Source organism: Poecilia latipinna, unplaced genomic scaffold (genome assembly GCF_001443285.1).
Source record: "Poecilia latipinna isolate Pla-1442-1.1 unplaced genomic scaffold, P_latipinna-1.0 Scaffold487, whole genome shotgun sequence".
Taxonomy (NCBI): Eukaryota; Metazoa; Chordata; class Actinopteri; order Cyprinodontiformes; family Poeciliidae; genus Poecilia; species Poecilia latipinna.
Window position 1 is genome coordinate 170,724 of NW_015113103.1, and position 14,141 is coordinate 184,864.

At 35.0% G+C, this 14,141-nt stretch overlaps 1 protein-coding gene across 1 annotated transcript in view; it reads left to right on the forward strand.

Annotated features, from left to right (window-relative positions):
- The window catches only part of lrrc38b (leucine rich repeat containing 38b), a 20,983-nt gene extending 9,243 nt beyond the window's left edge, over positions 1 to 11,740 (forward strand). Inside the window, exon 2 of the mRNA XM_015039815.1 lies at positions 7,513 to 11,740. Coding sequence (XP_014895301.1) covers positions 7,513 to 7,760 — 248 coding nt within the window. The 3' untranslated portion in view covers positions 7,761 to 11,740. The remainder of the gene's footprint in view (positions 1 to 7,512) is intronic.
- Positions 11,741 to 14,141: the final 2,401 nt, after the last annotated feature.

Below are 14,141 nucleotides of genomic sequence, written 5' to 3' on the forward strand. Positions count from 1 at the left end.
CCCCCAGGGTAAAAATGAGGGAGGGTTAAAAAATATTTGAAATTTTTAAATTTAAAATTAAAAAAAAAAAAAAAAAAAAAAAAAAAAAAAAAAAGCAGAAAACACTGTTCATTTTTAAATAACTTCAGTTTGTCTCTAGTGTAGCAGTGGATATAACTAATTCTTTATTTAAAGTTGACTCACAAGTCAATTAATCTTTTTTTGTATTTCTTATTGGGTCACCATGTAAAAGTTTCTTTTAGCCACCAATCAGGTTCATAAATGTTTCAGTGGAAGATTGAGTGTAAACATGATCCACTGCTGTCTCCGGTGCTCTTGGGTTAAGGATGAACAAAGGCCATGTATAATTCAGACTGACACAGTTCTACAGCACACTGGCCAGGGTAATTGGAGCTACAGCTGCCTACAGGGCAGGGCAGGCCAATTTCTTTTGGGAGATGGCAGATTGGGATTCAGGCCCATCCTGGTGTTGCTATCAACACTAGTCATGACCCAAACAGTTTCTCTGTAAAGTAGCAGTTCATATGACTACTGGGGTCAAAGCCTGAATTTTCCTTCACAGCCTATTGAGTTGCTCCTTTGAGACCCGTTATCACAGTGCACAAACAGCTCTGAAAATATGGTGTCACTGACCAGTTCTACATAGCACAAACATGAAGCTGCAAAGCTCAATGCGACATCTCTGGCTATCTTTACCACCCATGGGTATATGATGTGAAAATATCTGTTCTATTAACACAACCTGACAGCTTGTTTTATCTTGGCCTAATTTAATGTTTATTTAAAGTTTGGATGTGAGAGATGGTGCTGGCGAGGGAGAGCTGAGTGGGGAAAAAGGTGGACAGATTTACAAAAAGTGATAGCATCATGTGGTATATGCTGAAAAGCAGGGGAGGACAATCTGCCACTTTCAGAAGTAAAACACATTATTTACATGGATGCCTGTGGAAACCTGTTTGAACATTATTTTAGTTTTCTTTATCATGTGTTAAAAATTCAAGGCATTTTTAGCATCTGTATTTATGATCAGAATGAATTATGTTATTTGAAAATAAAAGAAAAAAGTAATTTTTGGATATTTTAAATATTCTGTTTGTAGCAGTCAGCATGGTTTGTGGTTTAATGGTGACTAAATTTGTGTATGCTTGGTGTAAGGTTGCTGAATCTTTCCACAGACGGGAGTTCCCTCATGAATAATTCACTCATTTCCCTGAGTCGCAGCAATGCTTCTCTCTTTGTGCATACTTTGCAAATATTACTCACTCTGTTACCATCCATTCTTTTTCTAACTTGAATGAATCTCACATTTTTTTTCCAATTAGGTATTAAATCTGTTTTATTTTTTTGGTTTGTTTTTTAGAACTGAAGAACTTTTCCTTGTGACTCCAATCATGTATGAGTGATTTACATCTATTGACATTTACCCATATGTTCAAGAGGTTAAATCAAGTATCATAGCTGAATGGTTGGATTATTAGAAAGGTCGCTATACACTTATGTTTCAAGTGTTATAAATGTAAGCTCAACTACATTAACAGTAATGTATTACCACTGTTAATTGACTTGTTCAGAGATCAATCTGGAGAGATAGGGTGGCGTTAAAGGGAGGGATGTGAAACGAGGCAGCAAGGTAGATCAATCACGGCTGAGACAGGAGATAGCCTGTCCTGTTGACTGGCTGCAATCCTAAATGTAATCTATCAACTGTTCGTGCCAAGACTGAAACATATCTGTGTGGGCAGACAAACCTGAGAGTGTAAGGGCGTGATTTGTATTACATCACTGAACAGTTGCCTGCTGTAGAGTCTTAATACTTGACATATCACATGTTTCAGGAGTAGTTTATAAACTGTTAGTGTATTACATAGTTCAAAAACTTAGCGTATATATCATCAATTTGAAAACTTTTTTCTCTCAACTTTGTTAAGTCCTTAAACCCATCATGGTTATTTTTGACTTCCATGACCAGAGTTAGGAAATATACACAAAATAAGCATGAAAGAAAAAGCAAGACAGCTGATATAGCATTTACATGTTCAATTCAATGTAATATGATTCATATCCTTGGAAAATTTAGATTTTAAGTACGTACATTTGTGTTCACTCGGCCTGTGCATTTCCTCTGAATAAAAAGGATAAATGTGTGTCATAGTTAGTTGTGGGACTTGATTAAAACTTTTAATCAAAAGTGGTTGAGACCATGATAGCTAGTAATTTTGTGTAATGTAGGATCCATGAAAAGAAAATCAAAGATGGACGGATAGATTCTAGCCATATTGTTTCAGCTTCAACTTTGGCAGTTTAAGGAAAATAGATACAATGACTTAGCAAGCTATACAAACAGCTGTGTTGGCTCTGATTCATTTATTTACCTTTTATTTTTATATAAATATTTAGGATTTATGACTAAAATGTAAATAAGTTAACATATTTTGACAAAAACAAGCTACACATAGAATCTAAATTGTTTTGGAGAAAACGTTTATGACTGACCATAAAGAGAGAGAAGACAGAAAGAATGTAAAACATCAAACCCAACATCGTTTTTAATTCAAATATTAGTAAAACATACAATGTATGAGACTTATTTGTACCATTCTCTATAATCAATGAGAAGCATTTTCTTCACAAAACAGCTAAATGCACAATATTCTTACCATTTTTAATGTGTAACTAACTATAGTGTTTGCATTCTGAAGACAGTGATGAATACAACATGTTTTCACCAGATAAATTTCTCTCCTTCCACAAAATGTCTTCTGTCCTATGGCGAAGTGGCTTTATTGGTTGTATGTCAACCTTGTTTTGGTTTTCCTGAGATAGAGAGATATATGAGCTGCTTAATGGTGTTCAAAGTTGGATTTCGCTTTCTGCTTTGGCTCCGTTTGTTTTTCCCTGATATTTTGCTGCTCTAGTGTGACAGCCACTAATGTTCTAAGGTGTTGAACAAATAAGATGAGCTCTAAGGGAAAGAGCTTTAAACTGTAGGAATGGTTATTATTATTTTTTTTATTTAGTTTTTGTTTCTTTGTTCCTTTGTTAGTCCATGTTGTTAGATGCACTCACGGTAATTTTGCAATAATCTACTAAAAGCCTTTGAAATTTTGAGGGCCATTTATTCATTTTATTTCCTACATCAGACTACATCTAGATAGTTTTCAAAACGTTCTCAGGCTGGAAAACCAGAGAGTAATTTAGTTAAGACTAAATTTCCTCATAATAAATAATGTAAATGTAGCAAAAGTAATTTTTAGCTGATTGTCTTGTTAAAATCAGGTCAGTCAATTCTGCTATAAGGAAATGTCAAATAATGGGAAAAGTTTTTTTTATGTTGTTCATTAATGTCAATTCTGTTAGGTTCCGTGTTTCTGTGTGTTTATTTTTGAGTTTCTCTGTGTTCAGTCCTGTGTTCCTGTGAGTCTCTGTCCTGTCCTCCCCGTTGATTGCTCCCCAGGTGTGTCTACTTACCTGATTACCCTCCCTGTGTATTTAAACCCACCTGTGTCTGTGTTCTTCGTCGGGTCCTTGTCTAAGTTTGTCTACTGCCGTCGTGTTGTAGTTTGTCACTCGCCAGTTGAACTGTAAAGTCCTGGTTTGTGCTTGCTCCCGTCGAGTCTGATGAATCAGTTGCTACCGGTACTTAGCTGTGTGCTAGTCTCTGCCGTGCTGCCTGTATGGACTGTGGAGCTTTATTTTCACCATTAAATTCATCATCATCACCATAACCTGGGTCTCAGCGTTCTCTCCTCACAATCAACAACCCCCCACTTCATGACAAATTCTAGACTTATTGACTTATTTTTATTATAGTTTTATTTACTTAGTGTAATATATTCTAATTCATCCATTTGCTTGCATGTTCTTTTTAGTTATCTTTATGAATCTGTTACTGTAGTAAAGGAACCTTTAATTAACATATATTTGGGTGAGCTTTTGTAAAAGAATTTCACCCAAATGGTTTATCCTGGTTTCTTTTCTTTCATCACAGAATCACTGAAAGGAATTTTAACACCACTATTTACACCTTTTCACCACTATTTACACTATTATGAACGTTTATTTCTGCATTGACTTTTAGGGTTTTTTAAACCAGCCAATTAACACCTTAGTAGCTATTTCTTAGCTTCTGTTAAAATAATTCCTCGAACTTTATTTTGTAAAACAAATATCTCCAGGCATTTGATTTAGATCTATGCTGCCAAGTCAGGAAATATTTGTAAAGTAGTCAGTTTGCTGTGTGTCTCAAATGAGACTAAATTCACTACAATTTAGGGCTGGGACTGATTTGAGTATGTCAATTATTAAAATTCCTCGAGGAAAATTCAGGAAAAGCCTTGAAACTTTGTTAAGTTATGTTTTATTATTTAATGCACTGTGTTCCGGCAGGGTCATTATTTGCGTCGCGCAGTGCTCTCACTTCCGTCTGAGTTGTTGACTAAAGTTGTTTCTTTACTATTAAATTGAATATAATTTCAGATTTTTGTATTACTTTTCTTCAGGTTAAGATAGAGAATGAGCTATTGTTGTTTTCTAAACTACGGAAAAGTTATTGTTAGGGATGCTCAAATGTGAAAAATTGGACTGATGTTGATATCCGATAGAAATACTGCTAAGTTAGATTCACTAACGTTTTATTTTATCTTTTTTTTATCTGATTACTCGATTAATCATAAGAATAATCGATTACGCGATTACAAAAATATTTGTTTACAACAGCGTTAATCTGAATATCCTCATGACAGCTTGTAATTATGAAAAACTGTCATTATAGTCTTTGCTTCAGAAGGTCGCAAAGAACCACAGCTGTTGGGTAATTCTCTAATCTGTTAGTCAGTCCAATCTGTTTTAGTATTGTGTAATGTTAATTTTGGTGTCTGCTTGAAGTTAAAGATGAGGATGCATTTTATTTTTCAACATTGCATTGAGACCAAACTTGCAATCCTATTTGAAGATTTGCATTGGGTTAGAATCCACAACTAAATGTATTAATTTTAATAAGTGGTGACTCTTGAAGAGGGTTGTGATTAAGAGATATGCTCACAATCTGATTGATTTGTACTTTTGGAAGATATAGTAGACAAAAATGCCTGGTCAACTACATAAATTAAATCCCATTTTATATAAGAGGAAAGATTTGAAATGGTTTATTGTTTTTTTGTTTTCTTTCATCACATAATCACTGAAAATAATTTTAACACCACTATTTAAACCTTTAAAACCCTGTTTTTAAAGTGTTTTCCTAGCCTTTTCATGAATTATCAGCTAAAATAGAGTTGTTCACATTTTTTTTATGATTGGCCTGCTTTAGTTAATTATAAATAGCATGACAAATTAATTCGGTGACACCCGTCGAAGCATTACATTCAACAGGAATAATTTTGTGTAAAATAGAAGACCGTGCCGATGTTTCTTAAAACGTATGATTACCTCTTACCTTGAAGTGTTGGTGGTGTATGTAAACATTTAAAATACACCACCACCAATTCCATATACTTTATGAAGAAAAGTTTATATGATAACTTTCCTTTGTGCAGTTAGGATGCAGAAGTCTGTCATTGAATGAGCTTTCCATTTCAGAAGCAGCTTCATATATGAGGGGTGGGACATTGTCCAACAGTGATGTTGCCAGATTTTTCTGTCTTCTACCATTTTCACTGGGCCCACACTCCGAAAGACCTTAGTCTCTCTCCTCAGCAGTTAGTTTTCCTGTAGTATCAGTGTTGTGAATCCAGTCTAGCTTAGTGTTCAAGTGAACATCCAGGTTAGAGTCCACTGTCTCTCTGTTCACTTCCTGGATTGTTGTTGCCATTGGTGACGTGGGTCTAATCTTATGGAAATCCACCACCAGCTCAGGATACACAAGTTGGTTATCCCTAGTTATACAGTCTAAACGGCAATTATACCAAATACTAAAGAGATGCATACAAGCTTGTGGATCTGAAGGCAGCCAATAAATACATTGTTTAGAAAAATCTCTTACACATTATTATTTTCTTAACATCTATATATAAAAATAACTCTAAATCTAACCAACCTACATCAGAAAGGTTTTGTCTGCTTTGATATCCAACACAGAAACAAAAGGTTGTGTATTTATACAGCATATGTAAATATCTGATTTTAACTGTGTGTATGAAATATACAAAAAGTGTCACCATGTCCCCTTCCTGCAATTATGGGTGCGTAACAGTTCCTGTTCTCTACAAAGTGAATGTTAGATGAGATGTAATAATCTATTTTGCATTAGGGGATTAGTGTCACCAACTTTTATCAAGCTCCTACAGAGTTCAGTTACAAACCTTATTAATAGTGTAGCAAGTTAATCAGAGGACCATGAAAACCAATTCCATGATATCACAAATTTCCATTATGTCTTTTTCCATTGTCACAACATTTAGATGTTGAATGTATGTTTACTAAGCTTTACAGATTGCAAAAGCTGCTTATTTCATTCTCTGATTTTTTCTGTGCTTTTTTGTCTTATTAGGTTCTCACTTCACTGATACATTTATATATTTGATGCTAAATAGTAAAAAGAACTGTTAATGAAATTAAGGATTGTAATGAAAACTTCTGTAAAGAATTGCTCGTATTATTATAAAAAAATAAATGCTTTAAGGGGAACATATGTTGTTTTAGAAATTTTATCTATTTGCATGCCCAGCAACAGCGAAAAGTAGCCACCCACATTGAAAGCCTTTATATCTGCCCACATAACTACAGCAGTGTTTCTTATAGTACAATGCATTGCCAAAAGTCTTCTGTCTTCTGCTGCACAGTGCTACATAGAGCATTGTGTTTGCAATGTTAAGAGTGCATCAATTAAAGTCTGTTGCCCTGCATTAAATACATATGTCTAATTAACGCTTGTAGTAATTTAGGCTCCAAGGCCAACAAAATTGTCGGTGCAACCAATTGAAGGATATACACTGTAAAACTGACTGTGATCATTGTGCAATTTATTTTTATAAATCTGTGGGATAAAATGATGCAAAGTAGGTGAACTGTGATCCTGAGTTTAATGAACACTAAATATTCATTAATCCATCCTCAGATTTGATGCTGAATATGAAAGCAGCCAAAACTACTGTCAAAACAGGTGGATTTATGTGGAATGTACTAACCAACATGACATATTTTCTGAGCAATTTTAGTTGTTAATAACATAGTAGTGTGTTAGTAATACACTACAGGCTCCTAAAACAGGCTGATCTAAAGCTACCTACCTAAATTACTGTTTTCAGTTTATTTCACAGTATGCAACCACACATCACACTCTTCCAGTGAGAGTAAGTGTGTACCTGCTGCCTTGCTGTGGGTGGGAATACGGTAAACACAAAGCAACTTTAACTCATAATGTCAAACTAGAATCCAAGTATTTTGTACAAGCAAGAAAGCTGAACCAGGGATCTTTTATTTTCTGCTGGCTACTTGAGCTAAAACCTAATCACACTGATCACCATTCATTATATCTGGTGATTTAATCCAATTCCATTTCCTGTTTTGTTTCAGGGGTGGAAGGCATGGAGTGCTCCCTTCCCATGGATGGCAGACGTGTTTCTCTGACACAGCTTTCAAAGGACAGCTTTCGTGAGTGCCAGGCCACCCTAACTCTAACAGACCTGCTCATCATCATTTTTTCTGGCATCTCTGTGTCTGTGGTGGCCATCATGACCAGCTTCTTTTTGGCTTCAACTGTTCATTGCTTCCAGCGCTGGAGTAAAGGCACCAAGGGAGATGAAGAAGAGAGTGAGGAGTAAAAACGATTTCCTTGCAGGGACGTTTTTCCTGGTTCTCCAAACCAGTTGAGGACACTCAAGAAAGTGTGTGGTCAGTGCTGTTTCCTACTTGGCAAAGCTCCAGAACCCTTGGATCATGGATTGGTACAGTTACAGTCAAAAGATGGATATACATATTATCTAACAAATTACATCTCAACGGAATGAGGTTTGTAAGTATACCACTCCATGTGTTCAAAAATTATATGAGGATCATATTTTTGTCTGTGAAAAGTCAAAGTTTTTGGCTCAGTGTCAAATATTCTGAAGAAAAATAACGAGGCCAAGACTATGACTTGTATCGAAAGAGAAATAGATTTCACTGGACTACTAACACATAGGAAATATTTTTCTTGTAGTGCTGTCATTTTTGTCTTAGAAAAACCAAAAAACTAAATCTAATGCTGAACATTCAGCTTTGGAATCTGAAATTCTGTAAAGAAAGCTCAAGGCTTTTGTGAATTTTAAAATCATATTCACTGGAACTTAATCTATGTAAAGCAGGACACTTCACTGACCTAAAATCCCTTATAAAAGGATGTCATAATGACAAGTGACCTCAATATTTAACTGCTTGTAATGTGATATGCTGGCATATCGTATCATTTAACAGTGTCCTGTCTGGATTGCCTCATTTGCTTATATTTAAAGGTTGCTCTCAAGATATGAAGAAGGTTAATAGTGTTGTTCCTTCTGAATTAATCATAGGCGGAAAGCTTAACAAGAAGGGTTTGGTTGACAGTTGGTCTTCTCAAACTTCCAGCAGTATTCATTATATAATTACAAATTTATGTACAAAAGTAAATGGTATGTAATCAAAAATAAAAACAAAGAGGATAGTATGTTCATTAGATTCATTACTGTAAACTATGTAGAGAAAGATATTTCTAAAATATATACAGTATAGTCTTGGAAATTACGACGAAAATATGGTATTAAATTGAATCTATTTAGTTACTCTGTTGATGCACTTTAAACAATAAACCTAATTTTGGCAGGTATCTCATTTAGACTAATACTGTCTTTGCCAAAGATTAAGTTTCAGTAGAAGAAATATGACATGGGAGGACTTTGTTGTGGATGGCATGTTACATAGAGAGGCAGAAGTAGCTTCACAATAGAAACCAACTTGCACTTTGTAAAAACCCTTTGTACTCAAACAATTACCATCTCCAAAGATTTACAATTTCTTCCTGTCAGTCTTTAGCATCTTTCAGATCAGAGTTCTGTGATAAACACATAAACACAAAGATCTCCTTATTTCTTCCTTTGGCATTCATGTCCTACAAGTTGATTTGGTGAGCTCATGGGGCTACATGTGTAACTCAGCTCCAATTACTAGAGCAACGCACACATGTATGTTGAACATTTCTCTTATACCCAGTAATATCTGAATTTGATCTTTTTTGTGAGTTACAAGCTAACTGTCATAATACAGTCAGGTCTTCAAACACAAACAAAATTGCAGTGCAGTCATGCTTAGCACATGTGTGTCTGTCCCAGATTATACTAAACATATTTCTCAGATTAAATCCAAACTGGGGGATCATCACAGTGTCCTGTAGCTGCCCCATTTCATCTTATGCTCATCTTGGCTCTGTGACTATACCTTCTCAGGTGGATCATAGACAAAACAGCAGTGGGTCACCTTTGACCTTATTTCACTTGGGGTCTCTAAACTGGTCATGAAGAACACCTGTAGAACACATTTGAGCCTGACAGTCTGATCTGAAAGGAGCTTTTGACCAAATCAGCAGTCTTCGCTCATTGCAGTGCTTAACCTTAATTTCCAACATATGGCTATTTCTTTTACAACAGCCAAAAGATTGGTCATTTGGGAAACGGTTTGTCTTTAGATTATCTTCAACATAGCTGCCATTCTGTTATTTATTTTTATTTATTTTTACATCTATTTTAAGTTGTCTTTCTCAAGAGTATATGACACAGCTCAACTGACACAGAGAAAAAGTCACATTTGAACACTTTCTCCACTGGTCTTGCAGTCATGGTGGTGCAAAACACTCCATAGCTAAGAAAGCAGAGTCCTGGACACTTTTTTTCTCTTGAATTTGCATTTAGTGTTTTCAAATCCTCAGTAATAAGGACTTGAAATGCACAAAAGCTGATATGTAATTATTTCTCATGTTCTTGTAATCATTTGTAATTCAGCAAACTGAGATGTAGCAAAAAGAATGTCAACCAGTGGATATAAAAAGAGCCATCCATATATTGTGATCATTTCTGTGCGGGGAATACAAGAGGAAAAAGAGACACATTCTTTTTTTTCTCTTTAGAAGGAATTCAAACCCTAAATGTGCAGCAGTCAATAGCACATTTTGCAGAAATGATAAAATATAAATGTGGCCTTATTCATTGTTGTTGTTTTTCAATAGGCATTAAAAAAATCATGAGTCATAGTACAATTTTTCAAAGGATGTCTCAAATCATATAATAATTGTTGTAATCTACTTGTAGTGTTGATGTATGTATTCATATATGCGCCATATATGTCCCACATTCTAACAACAATGGCACTGTATGGTAAAATTTCAATTTATGGATATTATGTATTGCCTAAACATGGTACACACTGATTTCCCATTCTGAATAGAAATAATAGACACTGACCTTCTGCTAACTCCTGCTTCTGAAATGTCCATCAGTGTAACAGACTTGTCAGCTTTGGGAATTTATCAGATGTAAAAGCAGTGTTCCTTTGGAAACCCAATAATAAAACACAGGAAAAGGAATTACAGGAGTTTGGGAGATAATGTTATATTCCTTAAAACTCAAAACATCAGGAAGTAGGGAAGGATAAGGCTAATTAGATTGAATTACCTCTCTGTTTTATTACATTAAAGGTTTTTACCTTGACCCTCTACTTCCTGTCTGTCAAGACGACATCCAATGTTTTGTTTTTTTTATTATTATTTTTGTTTGTTTTTTTCCAGGGTTGAACATACATTTCTGCAGTCACATTCTGTTAAATTGTTTGGGCAGTTAGACAAATTGAAAAGTGCTTCCAGTTTTAACTTTGAGTACCAAAACACAAAGCTAAGCCAGATTAATAAAAAAAAGAGATGTGCCCCAAATATCAATACTTATTAATATATCCCTGCAAGCAAACAGTACGAAAGTTAAATCCAAGTCTATTGTACCACATGTGATATTTTGATCAGAATCAAACTGTTACTCGTAGCCAGAGCTATGTTTCTCTAAGTTGTTCCAGCTGAATAAGCTCACTCTAACACTAAAAATTCCTAGGTGAAGAAAATTGGAAAACCTAGCAAGATTACAAGCAAAAAATATTCCTTTTATACCCTCAAAAAAGTTAAAGTTAAGTGAGTTAATTGAATTTGTTTACCCATTATAACCTGCTTTTTTATATCCAGATGCACAAACTGATGTGAAGGGATCACAGGAAGAATTTTTTATACATATCATTATTATTTGCAACTACTGTGTAGTTATTGTATATTGAAAATACTATGTTAGATTAGTTGTTAGAATGAAAAATGTTAGCATGACATTTTACTTTCTCTTACTTATTTTACTACCAATATCAGTACATTAGAGCATGCACTGTTAAGTTACCAACTGGATAATTTTCAGATTCATGTCTATTTTTTTATTACAGCTTCCAAAATGAAGCATTTACTTACATTGTTTGTCCCCTTTGTAACTTTCTGGCATTGCACATCCCTGGGAAGCAGAAACACTGGTGGCTGCTTTTGTGTGGCTTGTCTTGCATAAAATACCAAAATTATTGTTGTGATTTGTCAGACAAAATGTCAGAATGGGTCAAATCTAAATTATTTTGACGGAAAAATGAGTGATGACACTGTTGCTACTGAATGCATTTCCAAATGTCAAACAGACACTGTCAAACAGACTGTATGTGTAGCTGTATATTGATGTTTGGTTAAAAACTGATAGTAATAAAATCCTTTCTCCTGTCTTCATCTGTGTTTGCTCCAAATAAAATTTACTTACACGGTGCATACATGAAAAATCTAGGTAGCATTTGGGAAGATGTAGCACTGAAAGAGAGAAATGCATTTTGTGATATTTTTTATGTTGTGTTTACAATGTTCCTCAGCAGGAATCAATGCAAGTTAAAAGGCATCAGTATGTTTAATTTCACCTGTCTTGGACAACAGTAGGAATGATCATTTTAATAAAGTGGCAGTTGGAAAATTTGAAAAAGAACTCTGTAATATATGTGAATTTCTTCCTCTTGTTTTCTTGGGTTTACAGACTTGGCTTGTCAAGGCAGCAGATAAATAATCCTCATCTGTAAACACAGCACAGTGTGTCATTTCACAGAGCAATTTTATCACTCTGCAAATATGCAAATAGCAGTAATATATTTTAAAAGGTGCTAAAAAATTACACTGAGAATGAAAAATGCCATATGAAATTGCAGCAAGTATCTGGAGTTTCCATGTAAATATTCTTGATTTAGTCTGATTTGATGCAATACAGTGTAACAAATGAATGTCAGTTGTCACCCAATGCCATTACATTCGAGCTTTGCAATTGGTTGTGTCTATTTTCTGTTCAGTAGTAGCCCGTGATTCGCCCATGTGCAAAGCTGCACACATATGATGGCAGATGTTTGTGTATTTTTCTTCTGTCACAGAGAGGATGCATTTGGAAATACTATCCAGGCATGTTCCCTACCTTATTGATGAGGGATGCATGCAACATCAAAAATTAAAACCAGACAACATCATAGTCTTCTTTTCTAAAGAACTCTAAAGTCAAGAGACTGAACGACAAAAATAACTCTCTCCCTAAGGAGATGCAATGTTGGCTTGACACTGAACAAAATGACAGTACTCGGCAGAACAGAATCACTTATTGGAATTCCACTAAGGAATTACAACAGTGGATAAGGATTATCATGCACGAAAGACATCATCACTATGCTCATGCACCACTGAAGAGAGATGTGTGAGGATGGTGGTCGTGATGAGGATTCTCCTGCAACCATTTACCTCATTTGGTTGTCATGGCTACACAGCCAGAGGCTCGTGCTCTTGGACGCCGAGGCAGGAAGAGAAAGAGTGAGGGATTCAGGGAGGCACACAACCCTGTAGAGTGTTGTGTGCCTCTAAATGAAGTACATACATTTCACAATATTGTTCACACACACACAAACACACACACACACATATATATATATATATATATATATATATATATATATATATATATATGTATATTTTTTTTTCCATTTCATTCCTTAACAGTATGATGAGTAGACATTCCCATCATGCATGCCTGCATACAATTGTTTGAACAAAAATTGTTCCCACGGATGAACCAGAGTTGTGCAGCTTCACAATATCTTGGCTGATTTCATTTGACTTCCCAATTATGTCAAACAAGTAAGCAATATGTTCCAGGTGTGGCCTTAAAAAATATTCTTGGGTGTGCCTCCAAGTAACTCAAATGCATCTGTTAACCTATAAAAGTTTTCCAAAGTCATGACTTCATCATCTGGGCTTTCCCTCATTGCCAAAAGAGACAGTAATCATTCTGTATGTAAATTACTGAATTGTGCCATTTAGCAGTTATTCTAACTGACCTGAAACAACAGAAGTTTGGTCTGATTTAACATCAAAATGTCTTTATATTCAAGTATGTAAATATCTGGTTTCACATGTTAATCAAATTTGCAAGTCACCTAACATGTAAATTAGTAAAACAATGAAATGGTTAATCCCGTGAATATTGTCACTACCGTAGCATTTGTGCTTTTATTTACTTTTGGTAAGGCAGGAAGCAAGCAGGACAGAAAGGAAAGTAAACCAACATCTAGACAGGAAGCTTTGAATGATAAATGATCTGGCACCTTACTGTGGAATTAGAGTTTGAGAAGAAGTGAGCAGCACATCAAAGATTTAAAATATCAAAAGGGGCCACAGCTAATGTCCCCCTGTGTGTGAGTAACCAAAATCAGAACATTTAATTGTGTTTAGAGAAGTGGGGAATTATGGAAAGAATTGCACAAAATGTAGATTTTGAAAGAAAGAATTAAGGAGTAGATATACACAAGTCATATACTGATCTCTTTAGGGTGTTAGTGTTTTTTTGTAGTTTTCATTATTTTAAGTTTGAGATTGATCTTTTTTTGAAAAACACCCCAAACAAATCCCAATCTTAATCAAACAAAAGGAAAGAAGACACTTCCTTTTTCTCCAAAAATACATTTCTTAAATTAACAATAGTCATACATCAAGTGCTGTCCTTGTTAACAGCTTTATAGTTTTTGTGAAAGGAGGAGAGATTCAAATAAAGTCCTTGAGATCATTCTGTAACCTCTGGATGTGTCCTTGCCCCAACACACCTGAATCA